Consider the following 12416-nt stretch of genomic DNA (forward strand, 5'->3'; position numbering starts at 1 on the left):
TTGCACTTAAGGGAATTTCCATTTGTTTTGCATAAATTTGTCTTGAATTGATATAATTGAAAGAAGGTTCTTTTGCCACACACCTAAAAGAGCAGAATGCATCTTGTGTACGATGAAGACTAAAAGATTCGTTTATAAGTATTCATAATTTTACCATTCTTTCTCATCCAGTCTAATTATGGATGTGTACTTAAGTCCATTTATTTATTTATTTATTTATTTCTTCAAGGGGCCTGAATTCATTGATGATGCGGATTTTCTTTTCCAGAAATACATTGATTTTTAATGAGAACAGTGGTGATTTTTTTTTCTACTTTAAATGCAACCTTACAATTTTTTTTATATTACATTATTGCAAGAAATAATAGCTAATTTTAACTTCTGCAGCCCATACTTTTTCTCCTTCATTTTCTTAGTGAACTTAACAGTTCTTTTCAGGTTTTTCTCGTCTTAAGTTTCTCAGGTACTTAGCCTTACACCTGTGTTTGGATACTGTTAGCAGAGATTTAGAGTAGGATGCTTTGTATTATTTTGAATGAGGTGCCTTTGATTCATATCTTCTGTCTGCTTGTGCAAAAAGCTTGGCTCAACTAGTTACTGGCTGGGAAGAGCTGTAAGGAATATTCATTTTCCAGCTTATTGAGAGGAGGGTGAAAGTGTTTAATGAAAACTCATGTTTTCTTCATGGTTCTGCATTGTCAAAATCTTAATTCAATCTAATCTTATGTCAGAACAGTGATGGCCAGAGACCTGTGACAACTGGAGTACATTAGTGTTTATGCCTTCTGTGTGGTATTGGAGACTCAGTTTCCTTCTGTAATTTGGTGGTGTGAGAGTAGTAAGACTGAAGCAGGTTATTCAGAGTCAGGACAGTGCTTCTCCCTTGCACAGTTTTCTACGTTAATTGTGTGTCAGGGCAGTATTTTGCATCCTAATGCTGTATAAGCTTTTATTAAATAACCCTGTGAGTGCTCTGTAGTGTTTGCCTCTCTTAGCTTTCACATACTTCAGAGGATATTTATATCAAGAAGAGCAGCTGTTGAAAAGAAAATTGAAGGACAAAGACAAAGTCCAGCCATTTGGACTGAATTGTTTTGGAGAGAGCACCTATCGTATTGTACATGAAAATGTAACTAGAGTACAAGAAGACCTTTCCTGATTTTAAACTTCCTGAGAAAGATGATATAAGAATATACCTAAATAAACATACCAGAATTCTACTTTGAGTCAGGGTCTATACAAATTATAAATGAGTGTAAGTAGATAAGACATTAGGCCTTTATACTTCAATCTGTTGTATAAGGACTGTTATTTGTGGGCAGAATTTAATTCATTGTTTATGCTTATACATTTCAAGCCATATATAGGAAATTTTAAACAGTTTTTGAATTAATTTCAGTGCATAACTCTTTAAACTAGCTTTACTTAAAATCTAATCTTTATAATTACAATTTCATACTTGTATGAGCTTCACAAATCATTTTTTCTGCTGCTAGTTAATTTCAGAGAAATTAATTGCTAATGATTAGCTAACAGAAATCAGTAGCTAATCTGTGTAAACCAGATGCCTATAAACATTTATTTTTATATTTGATGGTGCTGTTAACATTTGCTTTTCAGAACTGTACATTTTTTTCACATTGGATATTTTTATTTTAAAGATTAAAAGTCTACAATAGTTTATTTGAAAATAATCTTTGAAGAGATATGAATAGTACTTTATAGCAGCAAGTTGAGGAATAAATGTTTTCATCTACTCAGCTGTGTTTGTTCAGTTTTTTAGAGCCTTAATGAGATGATCCATATTTACAAAAAACAGCTTTTAATAACAACTTCATTTGCTATCCTTGAGTAAATGAACACACAGGTTATTGTTTATTTAAGATGTCATTGCTAAAATAATTTTGTTAGTCTGGTGCCATATTTTTGCAAAGGAAGTGTTCTTTTATCCCTTGAAAAAAAATAATTCTCTTAGGTACATTTCAGTGAATTTCTTTACTTTAAAATTTCATGGAGTATGCTTTACCTACTGTATGTGCTGTCATTTGAAAGTGTAATGGAGTTTCTGTAGGAAATGCCGCATACGTGCACATCATCTAAGCAGTATTGCACAGTTGGTGGGGCTAGCTCTGAGCTGCAAGAGGTGGTAGGGGATGCTTTTTCATGTAGTTCTGGCATATCCTTTGAGGTTAAATAGTGTGTGTTATTAAATACCGTCCTCCAACAAATATGCTGTCAGATTTTGGTACTCTTAATGAGTATATTAGAGGGTGCTATCCATTTTTACGGAGGAGGGAGTATCTTCCCAGTGTTGTAAAAGTGAAAAAGGCTTTTTGTAAGGGCATTTTGGGAAGCAAATAATTTGTTGAGGCATTTAAATAAGGCATTCAGATCATCTGTTACCAAACTTACTTTTGTTACCTAAAACCTGAAAATCTGATAGCTTTTTTCCTATAATTAGGTTGTATAAAATTCACATAAAGAGATAGCAATTTTTCTGTTGAGCAGTAAAAAGTCTGTGTTTTGGGGAAAGCATTATTAGCCAACGCTATGCTGTTATTTCTTTGGAACATGGAAGAAAACAATCTGTGCTTGAGGGGTTATAGGCTAAGTAGATTAGTTTTAAATAATAATAATAATAAAAAAATACTGGCAGGGCATCTACAAACTGTTCTTAGCACACAGAGTTGTTGTGTATACTGCTTTTGTTTTACAAATAAATATTGTTATTTAGAATAGATTATTATTTCATGCTTTTGTTTCAAATAGGAAAAGATACAAAGGAGTGATTATTTGTTTTTATTACCAGTATATTAAAAGATAAACAGGGTTGTTACCTTGTAATACTAAGCATTTCCAGCAAAGTGGTTTCCAGGCATCTATTGTTTAACTTAATCATGTGATGTCATAGATAGAATTTTTGAGTAAAAGATGCCTACAGGATGAAAAAAATAATTTGGAGTTGCTCAGCTTTCTGAAACTTGAGGTTTTCATTATAAAGAACATTGTAAAATGTTCCCCCCCCCCCCATCACTGAATGTAAAAGCTCAACTGAGTTTATGACATGTCAATACAAACATAAAAGCTAGATCTGTCAGCTTGCCTGATTGCCCAAATACATGGATACATGATAATATATGACTCTTTTCTTTTGACCTGAGGTCAAATTTAGAAATAAGTAAGATAAATTGATAAGCAGCACTTCCACAGTGCTTGAAGTGAATGGAGTATAGCAGAGTTTTGCGTTTTGGGTTTTGGCAATTGTTTTGATTGGTTGGTGTTCTGTTTTTTTAAGAAAGCTGGGGGGAAAAAAAACTGATAGATGAAAGATCATTTCATTTTGATGTAGCAAAGGCATGAAGAGATGGACATATTCCAGATGGTATTCCAACGTTGTAAATATTGGTATCTATATAAGTAAAGGTAACTAGGTTATCTGTCACTTCTGCAAGTAAGTGCATTTAAGTTCAATTTTCCAGAAAGTATCACTTGTTTTAGCATTATCTGCAAACTGACTTTTTATGGCCTTTTTGCCTTCTCACTTCCATTTCAGTTCTCCAAACGTGTGCTTTGGAGGCGGTTAGTGTTGAAAAGGGTAGAAAGCAATCCTGCTAGTTCTCAAAGTCTGTTGTATGTTTCAGTCTTAGAAACAGTAGTTTCAAATTAATTGCCAGATTCAGTGATAGTGTAGCTTGACAGCAGGAATGTTGCAAAATTTTTGCTTTTCTAGAAAATAAAAGTTCTCAAGAGAATGGAAACTAAAATTAAAAAAAAGGGGGAAATTGTAATTCTGTGTAATTAAGCTTCATGGTCGACTTGTTTCTCTTTATAATCATATTTTGATTTACTGCTGTTTCTTTTTGTCTGGCAGTTCCCTTTTTAGTACTGCCAGCTTTCCGGAAAATTAAATAATTATTTTAGAGATATATTTTGAATAATAGTGATAAGTACCATTTAAGATACTCACTTTGATCGGTATTGAGCAAGTGTGCCATCTGGTGTCTATAGAGCTGTCCTTTATTTAAAATAATTTTTTGCCTATGTGGTGCCATTAGTAGAATATTTTTTCTGCCTTTTAAGAAAGCAAAGCAAGTCAAAGGGAATTTTTTTCTACAACTGGGTTGATTGTAACTTCTTCATTGGCAAGGGTTGCTTATAGCATTGAATGCTTAGCAAGGATTGGGTGGTGTCATGGAATAAAAATTGCTATCTTGCAAAATGGTCATGGTTTATATTTAACAGGAGAGAGATCACATTTTCTGTGCAGCTTCAACCTGTGTGTTTTTTTAGTTTGCTTCATGCATGCTCTTGATAGCAGAGTGATTTCATTAGGTCATTTTTTTGGTATTACTGGAAGTTTTCCCAATTCTGTTTTCTGAGAGTGTTCTGCTCTGCTTATGCTTCGTATCAGAGTCGTCTTCTGCTCTGTAGTAATGAAATGAGTCCTTGTCATGACCTCTTTGTTTGGAATGATTCCATAGCATTCTAATTCTGATTTCTTTTATTTTTTTGTCTTCAGATTCTCATTAATGAGCATGTGTTAAAGGCTGCATGAGTGAGAGGGTTAGGGTTAGAAGGGGTTTGATATGTGTGATAGGTATCAATGAACCATAGTTTGTTAAAAGGTTAATCTGTGGAAGTATATAATTAATATTAGTGTGTCAACTATAAGGTGACAGTAAGGTAAAAATGAAAATGCCCGAAGAATTTAGGTAGAAACAGAACTAAAACATGGTTGTAATCATACACTGGCCACCTTCATTATTTTGTGTAGCTGTGTAGTTCATATAGCTACATGTCTTTCTAGAGCAGTCACCATAGCTGCGGGCCAGTCAGGGAAACAAAAATCAAGTATGTGCTATTTCAGAGAAGGAATATGAGATTTACAGATCCACAAAAGTCAGTGTCCTAAGATTTTCACATTTGGCCCTCTAATAATTACAACACAAAACAACTTCTACAGACTTTTTAAATAGAGAAATTGTCATGGTACCAATAGCTTTTTACAAGTCAATTCAAGTGTGTCTTTAATAAATCACTCTTTTTAATGTGAAATCTCTGACTAGTGTGGAATTCTTTATATGAAATTCTCAAATGAAAATTCTCACTTTCCTAATGATAGCATGTGTGTGTCGAAACTCCAGGAGCGCTTGGAGTACCGACCAAATTTCCTGTGCTCACCTTTACAAAGAAGAGTACTATTTACTTCACGGTGCCAGTACTATTAGCTGTATTGGAAACTCAGTGCTGCAAAGAAGAGCCCTATGTATATTACAGTATTGTTTCTGTGACATCCAAGAGGTGTAGAAGCACCAGCATAATAAGGATCATTTTTCCTGTCTATTAGCAGCAGCAGTACACACTATAACGTAGTGAAACCCCTGAATTTACACAGATACAAGGGCACAAGCAGGTGTGCTGGGCCTCTTTGCTGCCTCTGTGTGTCTGTGCAAACAATTAAAAGAAATTCTGACCAGTCAACATGTTAAGCAAAGGGGAAACTGGGAGTAGCAGTGCTTTCTACTGTGAAGTTTGAAATCGTTGGCAGAATTAATATGGCTTTTTCAAATTACTGGGAATCTCTTAAGTTTGGTTAAACATCATTGTGCTATAACCCCTCAGGTTTAAATTCACTTTCTCAAGTAACTTTTTGAAGTTGCCATGCAGAAATCACCATTGGTTTTCTGAAAAAATCAAATCCAGAGCCATGCTAGTTCACTTTCTGTGGAGTGGACTTGAGCTATTGTCGCTGACCAGGGATGTTTTCTGTATTTTATATTCCCTTCCATTTCTTTGTAATACTGAAAACTCCTGGATATCGTCTTGTATAGAAGAAAAAGTTAAATAGGTGACAGCATAAATTTTTATTCTTCAGGAACAGTTCAGTAAATGCTCAATATTTAACAGGAGCATATACTTGTGATGTTTGGGAATTGCTTCCCCCCTTTTTGGTCAGCTGATGAGTTCTGAATTTTGTTAGTTTTCCTTTTGTTTGATCTGACAAAGCAGAACTTCTCCAAGAGAACATTCTGCTTTCTATTGCTGTCTTTGGGTGAAGTGGTTTAAGGGATGTGTCTGTGTCTTCCCAGAGGCACAGCAGTGGGGTTTGGTGACAGCCCTGGTGGGTTTGGGTCGTGCAGACACCCGCTCTGTTGTGTTCACCATTCTGCTTTCAGGCCTGGGAACGTAAGGTACCAACTTGTTGGGAGTGATGGCAAACAGACTGTTGCCTTTGCAGCTTTGCTTTGCTACTTTGTTTCCTTTGCTGTTTTGCAAACAGTGTGTTTCCTTTCAGAGAGTGTAGGGTTCGTCCTGGGCTTTACCTGTCCTTCACAGGGGTCTTTTATGTCTCACGTACAGACTTTCTTTTCTGAGAAAATTCAGAATCTTACAGTTAATGCATTATCTAATCTTCTTCATTTTACATGGGTTTCATAGTGTTGTCCAGTCGTTTTTGAGTTGCTTATATAAACAACCTGAATGTGAAATTTAAGCGTTTACTCCTAGCTTTTCCAAGTCCAAAATTGAGACTCCCACTTCAGTCTTTCGTCTTCTCCCACAGTTGGGTTGACAGTTTGATCCCATTGCTGATCACATTTTCCCTCAATTGTTTTCATTCCATTTTGGACAGGTTTTTTAACTGTTTTGATTTTTTTTTTTTTTTTGTTAAGTTTCTTGAGTGCACTGCTTCCATCATCACATATCATTTAGTGCTTCATCATTCATTTTCCATTTCTTATGTCAATATTCTGTTTTTCAGCCATTCGTGTCCTGATTCTTTCAATACCCTAAGCTGATGGGGAAGTTCCACAACATAACAGTAGAACGCTGCACAGCACAGACACAAAACACGATGGCTGAAAGAAACCCATTTTTATCTTTCCCTTGGCTATGGAGGTGTATGCCCTAGTTCTCCTAATTTTTATTTTTTTTTAATAAAAAAGCCATTTTCTAGCTTGCTTTCTTAACTGTGTTTTATTACTTATATATATGTATATGGAAATCACAAAATATATATTGTGGAATATTTCAGTAACTTTCAGCTTAGAACATTACAAATTAAATTAGGGGCAAGCAAATATTGGGGTTTTTCAAACTTATCTTTCTGTTCAGGTTTGATAGCTGTTTGCCTGTCATGTCCATCACTGTTTCTCTGCAGGTAGTTATGTACTGTTTTGTGTGGATTTTTAAAACATTGGAGAGACAAGAGGCAGGGTTTTTTTTCTCCCCAGATCTTGAATGCGAAGTCAGAAAGTAATGAAATAACTCAGGAGAATGGTATATGCTGTGAGAGGGTTTTCCAATTTCCACAGATTATAAGCTTTGAAGTAAAAGACCAAAAGGGACGTTGTTAATCTTCAGGCTTCATTTACCAGAGCATTACTCTTTTTCTGAGCGAGGGCATTAAAACTGCTGTGAAGGCTAAGCCTTAGTAAGATATTCTTGGAAAAGATGGCTTGCTTTCCCCACCGTGATTTCGTTGAATCAAATGGCTCAGTCCCTTTGCCTGAGGAACTTCATCTTACCAAATTTTAAGTTTAATTAGAAGCCAGTTTACTGACATGTAGAGGTGTTTTTTTCCTTCTCAAAATGTTATGCTAAAAATGACTCAGGAAGAATTTAACCTATTTTTATATTTTATTATTTTTAACTTTTCCATTGATTTTTGTTGTTAAAAAATAATTCCGTTTTAGGCTTGTGTCTTAATTTTAATTCATTGATCTTTCTTGGTCCGTTCAGATTATTTTGGGATGTATTGCTAATGAAATAAGGCACTTTATTGCTCCCTTTCATTTCCGTTCAGTGTAAGGTACGTTCTTGGTGACACTGCACCTAGATCTTTTGACTGTTTCTTTATTTCAAAAAAGAATAGCTGTTAACTTGATTTTCTGACAGAAATAAATCACACAGTTGTCTGCCGTTCTAGTAGCATTGCCTTTAGTAACCTGTTGCCTCGCTATTGCGGGATTTGGTAGAGATGTATGTATGCCTAAGGTAATTAAGTCCTTTATTTTTTAGAGCAACTGGATGGGAAGGATGAGTGCTGAGTGAGGAAGAGGTTTTAGTTGTGACTTAGGTTATCCACTGCGTTTGGTCTCCTGCTGTGCAGTATAGAACATACATAGTTTGGAACCTGTCCTAGAGTGTTTTCACTTTAGTTGGGGAACTTAGGGAGAGTGTGTGGGTATGGTGGGAGACATATTCTGGATGTAGTAGAGAAGGAAAGGTTAGGAAGTCATTAGAGAAGGGGAGGAATAAGAATATAATGGTATAGTCTTAGGAAATAAAATTTTACTAGTTTGGTGGGTTTCAGCATCTATTCATTTATTATTTCAGGCTGTTAATTGTAAAAGGTTATGAAATGAAAAACAATGTCTCCTTGTGTGTCACGATTACGACCTTGGCATAAGTTTGTCTGATTTTCTGAGGTAGTTAAGGTTATATAGGGTCAGCCCTTAGCTATAGGCGTATAATTTATTTGCCAGTAGAAATCTCAAGTTGCCTGTGTAGTAACCAGAAGGTAGGTGCCTACATGGTGATTCCACTGATACTGTGGGATCCAGAGGTCAGTGGCAGGAATCTTCCTGTTAATAGCAGGGAAGTAGCCGAGCGTGTAGCACACTCACCTCTTATTTGAGTGCACACTGAATGAATTCCAAAGTTGTGCAAGTGTAGAACTTAGGATGAGAGACACAACCAAAGACTTGCCAGTCATCTGTCAACATTTAAATGTCAACATTTGAAATTTTCTTTTTTTCACAGAAACCTTTTACTTCTACATACAGAAAAATTACAATTATGTATTTTGAACCATATTCTGTTGTTGAGTACTGTTGGGTTTTTTTTTTTTTTGATCCTGTCCTGAAATTTCATCTTGTGGCAGTTGCCGTGTATGGGTTGCATCTGTTTTATCCAGATGTAGCTGTGTTTTCTTCTGGACTGAGTTGTCCATTCCAAATGGTAGATATTTTAGAGCGTATCTACCTTTTGCACTGAAACAAAAAACCTGCTGGGACAGCACTGGCATTAATGGAGATTTTGCTTGGGTGCTGTTAACATTGAGTTTTTGCTTTCCTGACTTATGGTTTGAGCACTTTGGAAATGCAGGGACAAATTTCAGAAAAGCGGTTTGCCCTGTTTTATGATACAAAGAAGTCCTAAATTGAAGGTATCTCTATAGTATTGAATTGCCAAGTGTTTTGATTAAAAAATAACTGCCTTTATATGCATCTTATACTGGACTGACATCTGTGTTTCCAAGTGCATTCTGAGTATGACCAGGTTTATCTCAGTTGTAGTATTTACCATTGGACATACATAACGACATTGTTCCTTTAAGCTTTTCTTTATAAGAAATCTTAATTTTTAAATTGTTTATGACAAGTACATGCAGCTCAAATATTTGATGTTTACAGTCTCTGATGTTCTGATTCTGAGCCCACTAATGACAGAAATTATTCAGAGCATTTTAAAATGCAAATACAGTACTTTGAGGCAAACAGCAATAAAAAATACTGGACAAAGTAATCCAGGTTTATCTGATTCTTTTCTATGGACCTGTAAGGTAACTTTAGTGAAAACATGCATAAAATTACAAGTGGCTAATTACTGGAAGGCTATTATTGAAAATCACGGAATATTCATTTTTCAGTTGCAGATTTTATGTTATTTTCCATTGTGGATGCTGGCAATAGTATAATGATTCTGAGCAGAAGTTACCATTGCAAATATGTTTGAGTGTGGAAATCAGCTTGGAAAAACATTAATGTGAAAGTCTGTTACTTTAAAAGCATATAAAATATCTTACAAATGTTTATGTCAAAGGTGTTGATTTTAATGTTTGTTTTCTTCTGATGGCCAAACACATTCATGTATGTTTGAAGGTTTAGAAATGTAATGGAAGCAAAATGCAAGTATCATTTAATGTGACATTCCTTGTCATACGCATCACACATTATATAGTGACAGCTGAAAACCAACATTTTCTTGACAAAGGTGATGCAATTATTTATAAATCTTGTATCTCAATTTTGGTGAACTTTAAATATGATTCATCACTTCTTAAAATATAGTTATTAACTTGTAATCTTTTCCACTTAGGATAAAAAATAATTTTGTTGTTATCTATATTTCCAAGTTACACATCTGTTCTCCAGATGACATTACTCTTGACTGTACAAAGCATGCATTGTTGTGTCTTGCTGCTAAAACATGGAGAATGAGGACCATAACGCTACGTATATTGGCATGCAACTTTACACCTACTTCTTTTTAATCTTTACACACCTGCATTCAGCAGGGCCTATGTGCTGATGTCTGATCAAATACTTTTTTTGTCTGGTTTTAATTTACAGTTACCTTGCGTTGCATAACATGTAGCTGATATGTTACATTCATACCTGTAATACTACATTGATAAATTCAGTTACCTATAATAAATAGGTTCTTCCATGTTTGGACACTTAGGTATCTGCTGTGTGGCTTGTGAAAGGTAGAACACCTCAATTATGACTGTATTATGAAATGTGTAGTAAATATTGTTATGTATTAAATAAGTAAGGTTTTACAATTTTTTAAAAATCATCGTTGGGGAAATGTGGAAGAGAATCTCAATGGTAACTGGAGTACTCTAAAGAGACACAGAATAGGTTATTGTTTTCCATTCTGCTGCATTTCTTTCTACTACAGAGTTGACTCTTGCCTAAAACCAAAAATCCTTCCCAAACAGTATGTTACTAACATGCCCATATCAAAGTCTGCACAGGGAGAAAGGTATAGATGTGTTGAATGGCAGTTTTATTGACAGTATAACCATATTTAAATGTTTAAAACAGTTTGAAATAGCGCACAATCTTAATTTGAAACTAGTATAAAACCTCCCCAAAGAGGACCCCAAACAGGAGAAACAATGATATTACTGTCGTCTTTGGAACTAGATTTATGAATGCTTTTGATTCTAGACTGGCTTAAGATTTTTTGATCAGCTGGTTTTTACTTTTTCTGAGATGAACGCTAGTTGCTTTAAAAAAAGTTTTAAAAAATCACATAGTAGGCAGTGGTTTTTTTATCATATGACAAATGATTATTTTCTTCCAGAGAAACAAGCATTTTTAATTTTATTTATTAATTTATGTATTTATGTATTTATGTTATTAGTGTTGATGTATCAGACATTACGTTAATGGAATAGTCTGATGTTTTGCATTTCCTTCTGCATCCCTTATAATTTTCTTTCCCTGTTAAACAAGGAGGAAAGAGGGGGATTTTGGCAGTTATTTAATGCATGCAGATTATAATGCTGCTATTTCTGAGAAACATAATAACTGAAACTGGACTTGTGTGAGCTTGTGTAGTTAGAGCTGCTTGTAAACCTTTGGTGTTTGCTGTTACAGTCCATGGAAACCTCTTCTCCTCCACACTGTTGGTATTTAGATTTTTTGGCCCACTGCAATACTGAAATAATTTCCATTTCTTATATTACCCATTCCATCTGTTGTGTACCAGTCATATGTTGGTATATGCTACAGCTTTATGAGCATCTGCCATATACCCATTTTGAAAGCTTTAATTCCTGCTTACTCCTCAAAAGCTGTATAAATTTTCTTTTTCTGTTTTGATGAAGTTTTTTTAGTTTTGATCATTTTTTTTAATCTGATCACTTGGCTTACAAATAGAGCACTTCTAAGTGCTCAAGAAATTTACTGTAATATACTGTTCATATCAATTTTCAAATTATGTGTTTTAGTATTGGGAGGTTTGTGCAAAGTCTGTAAGATTTGTAATTCTGGCAGCAGTGTTTTTTAAAATAAAACTGCACATGCTCAGGTCAACAAATGTATTTATATTTACTTGTCGGCTATTTCTGTGGAATTATATTCAGAATCTGAAGCTGTTGTTCTAACATCAGTTATTGTAGTTGTCTTGCAGTGATTCTGTAGTTAATGCTTTGAATTATTTCCTGCGGTATATCTTGTTGTTATTATGAATAATAAATAAATAGCAAAACCATTCTGTTAACTAATACTGAATTTTAAATATATTTTCTTATAGAGAACTAGAGGACGAAAAAGAAGCTTTGTGCCTGAAGAAGAAAAACCTGAGGTTGGAATATAGTGTTTTGTTTGGTTGTTGGTTTTTTTTGTTTGTTTTTTTGTTTTTTTTTTTAACAGTTTCACAAAAATATTGAACTTTGGCCTGAAGTTTTACTTTCAGTGCTATAATTGAAAATATTTGCTTTCCTTTCCTCCTTTCCCCTCCATTCCTTTCTTTTGCCTTCTGCTATGACAGGAACGGATTCCCAGAGAAAGAAGACAACGACAGTCAGTTCTACAAAAGAAGCCCAAGTCAGAGGATCTAAGGACAGAATGTGCTACCTGCAAAGGGACTGGAGACAATGAAAATCTAGTCAGGTAGGT

General features: G+C 34.7%; 1 protein-coding gene across 1 annotated transcript in view; it reads left to right on the forward strand.

Annotated features, from left to right (window-relative positions):
* PHF14 (PHD finger protein 14) overlaps positions 1-12416 on the forward strand; it is a 166887-nt gene that overhangs the window by 64044 nt on the left and 90427 nt on the right. The window contains exons 14-15 of the mRNA XM_080382684.1: positions 12052-12102; positions 12289-12410. Of these exons, the coding sequence (XP_080238810.1) occupies positions 12052-12102; positions 12289-12410 (173 nt within the window). The remainder of the gene's footprint in view (positions 1-12051; positions 12103-12288; positions 12411-12416) is intronic.

The sequence above is a fragment of the Falco punctatus genome, assembly GCF_963210335.1.
Source record: "Falco punctatus genome assembly, chromosome: 4".
NCBI classification, from domain to species: Eukaryota; Metazoa; Chordata; class Aves; order Falconiformes; family Falconidae; genus Falco; species Falco punctatus.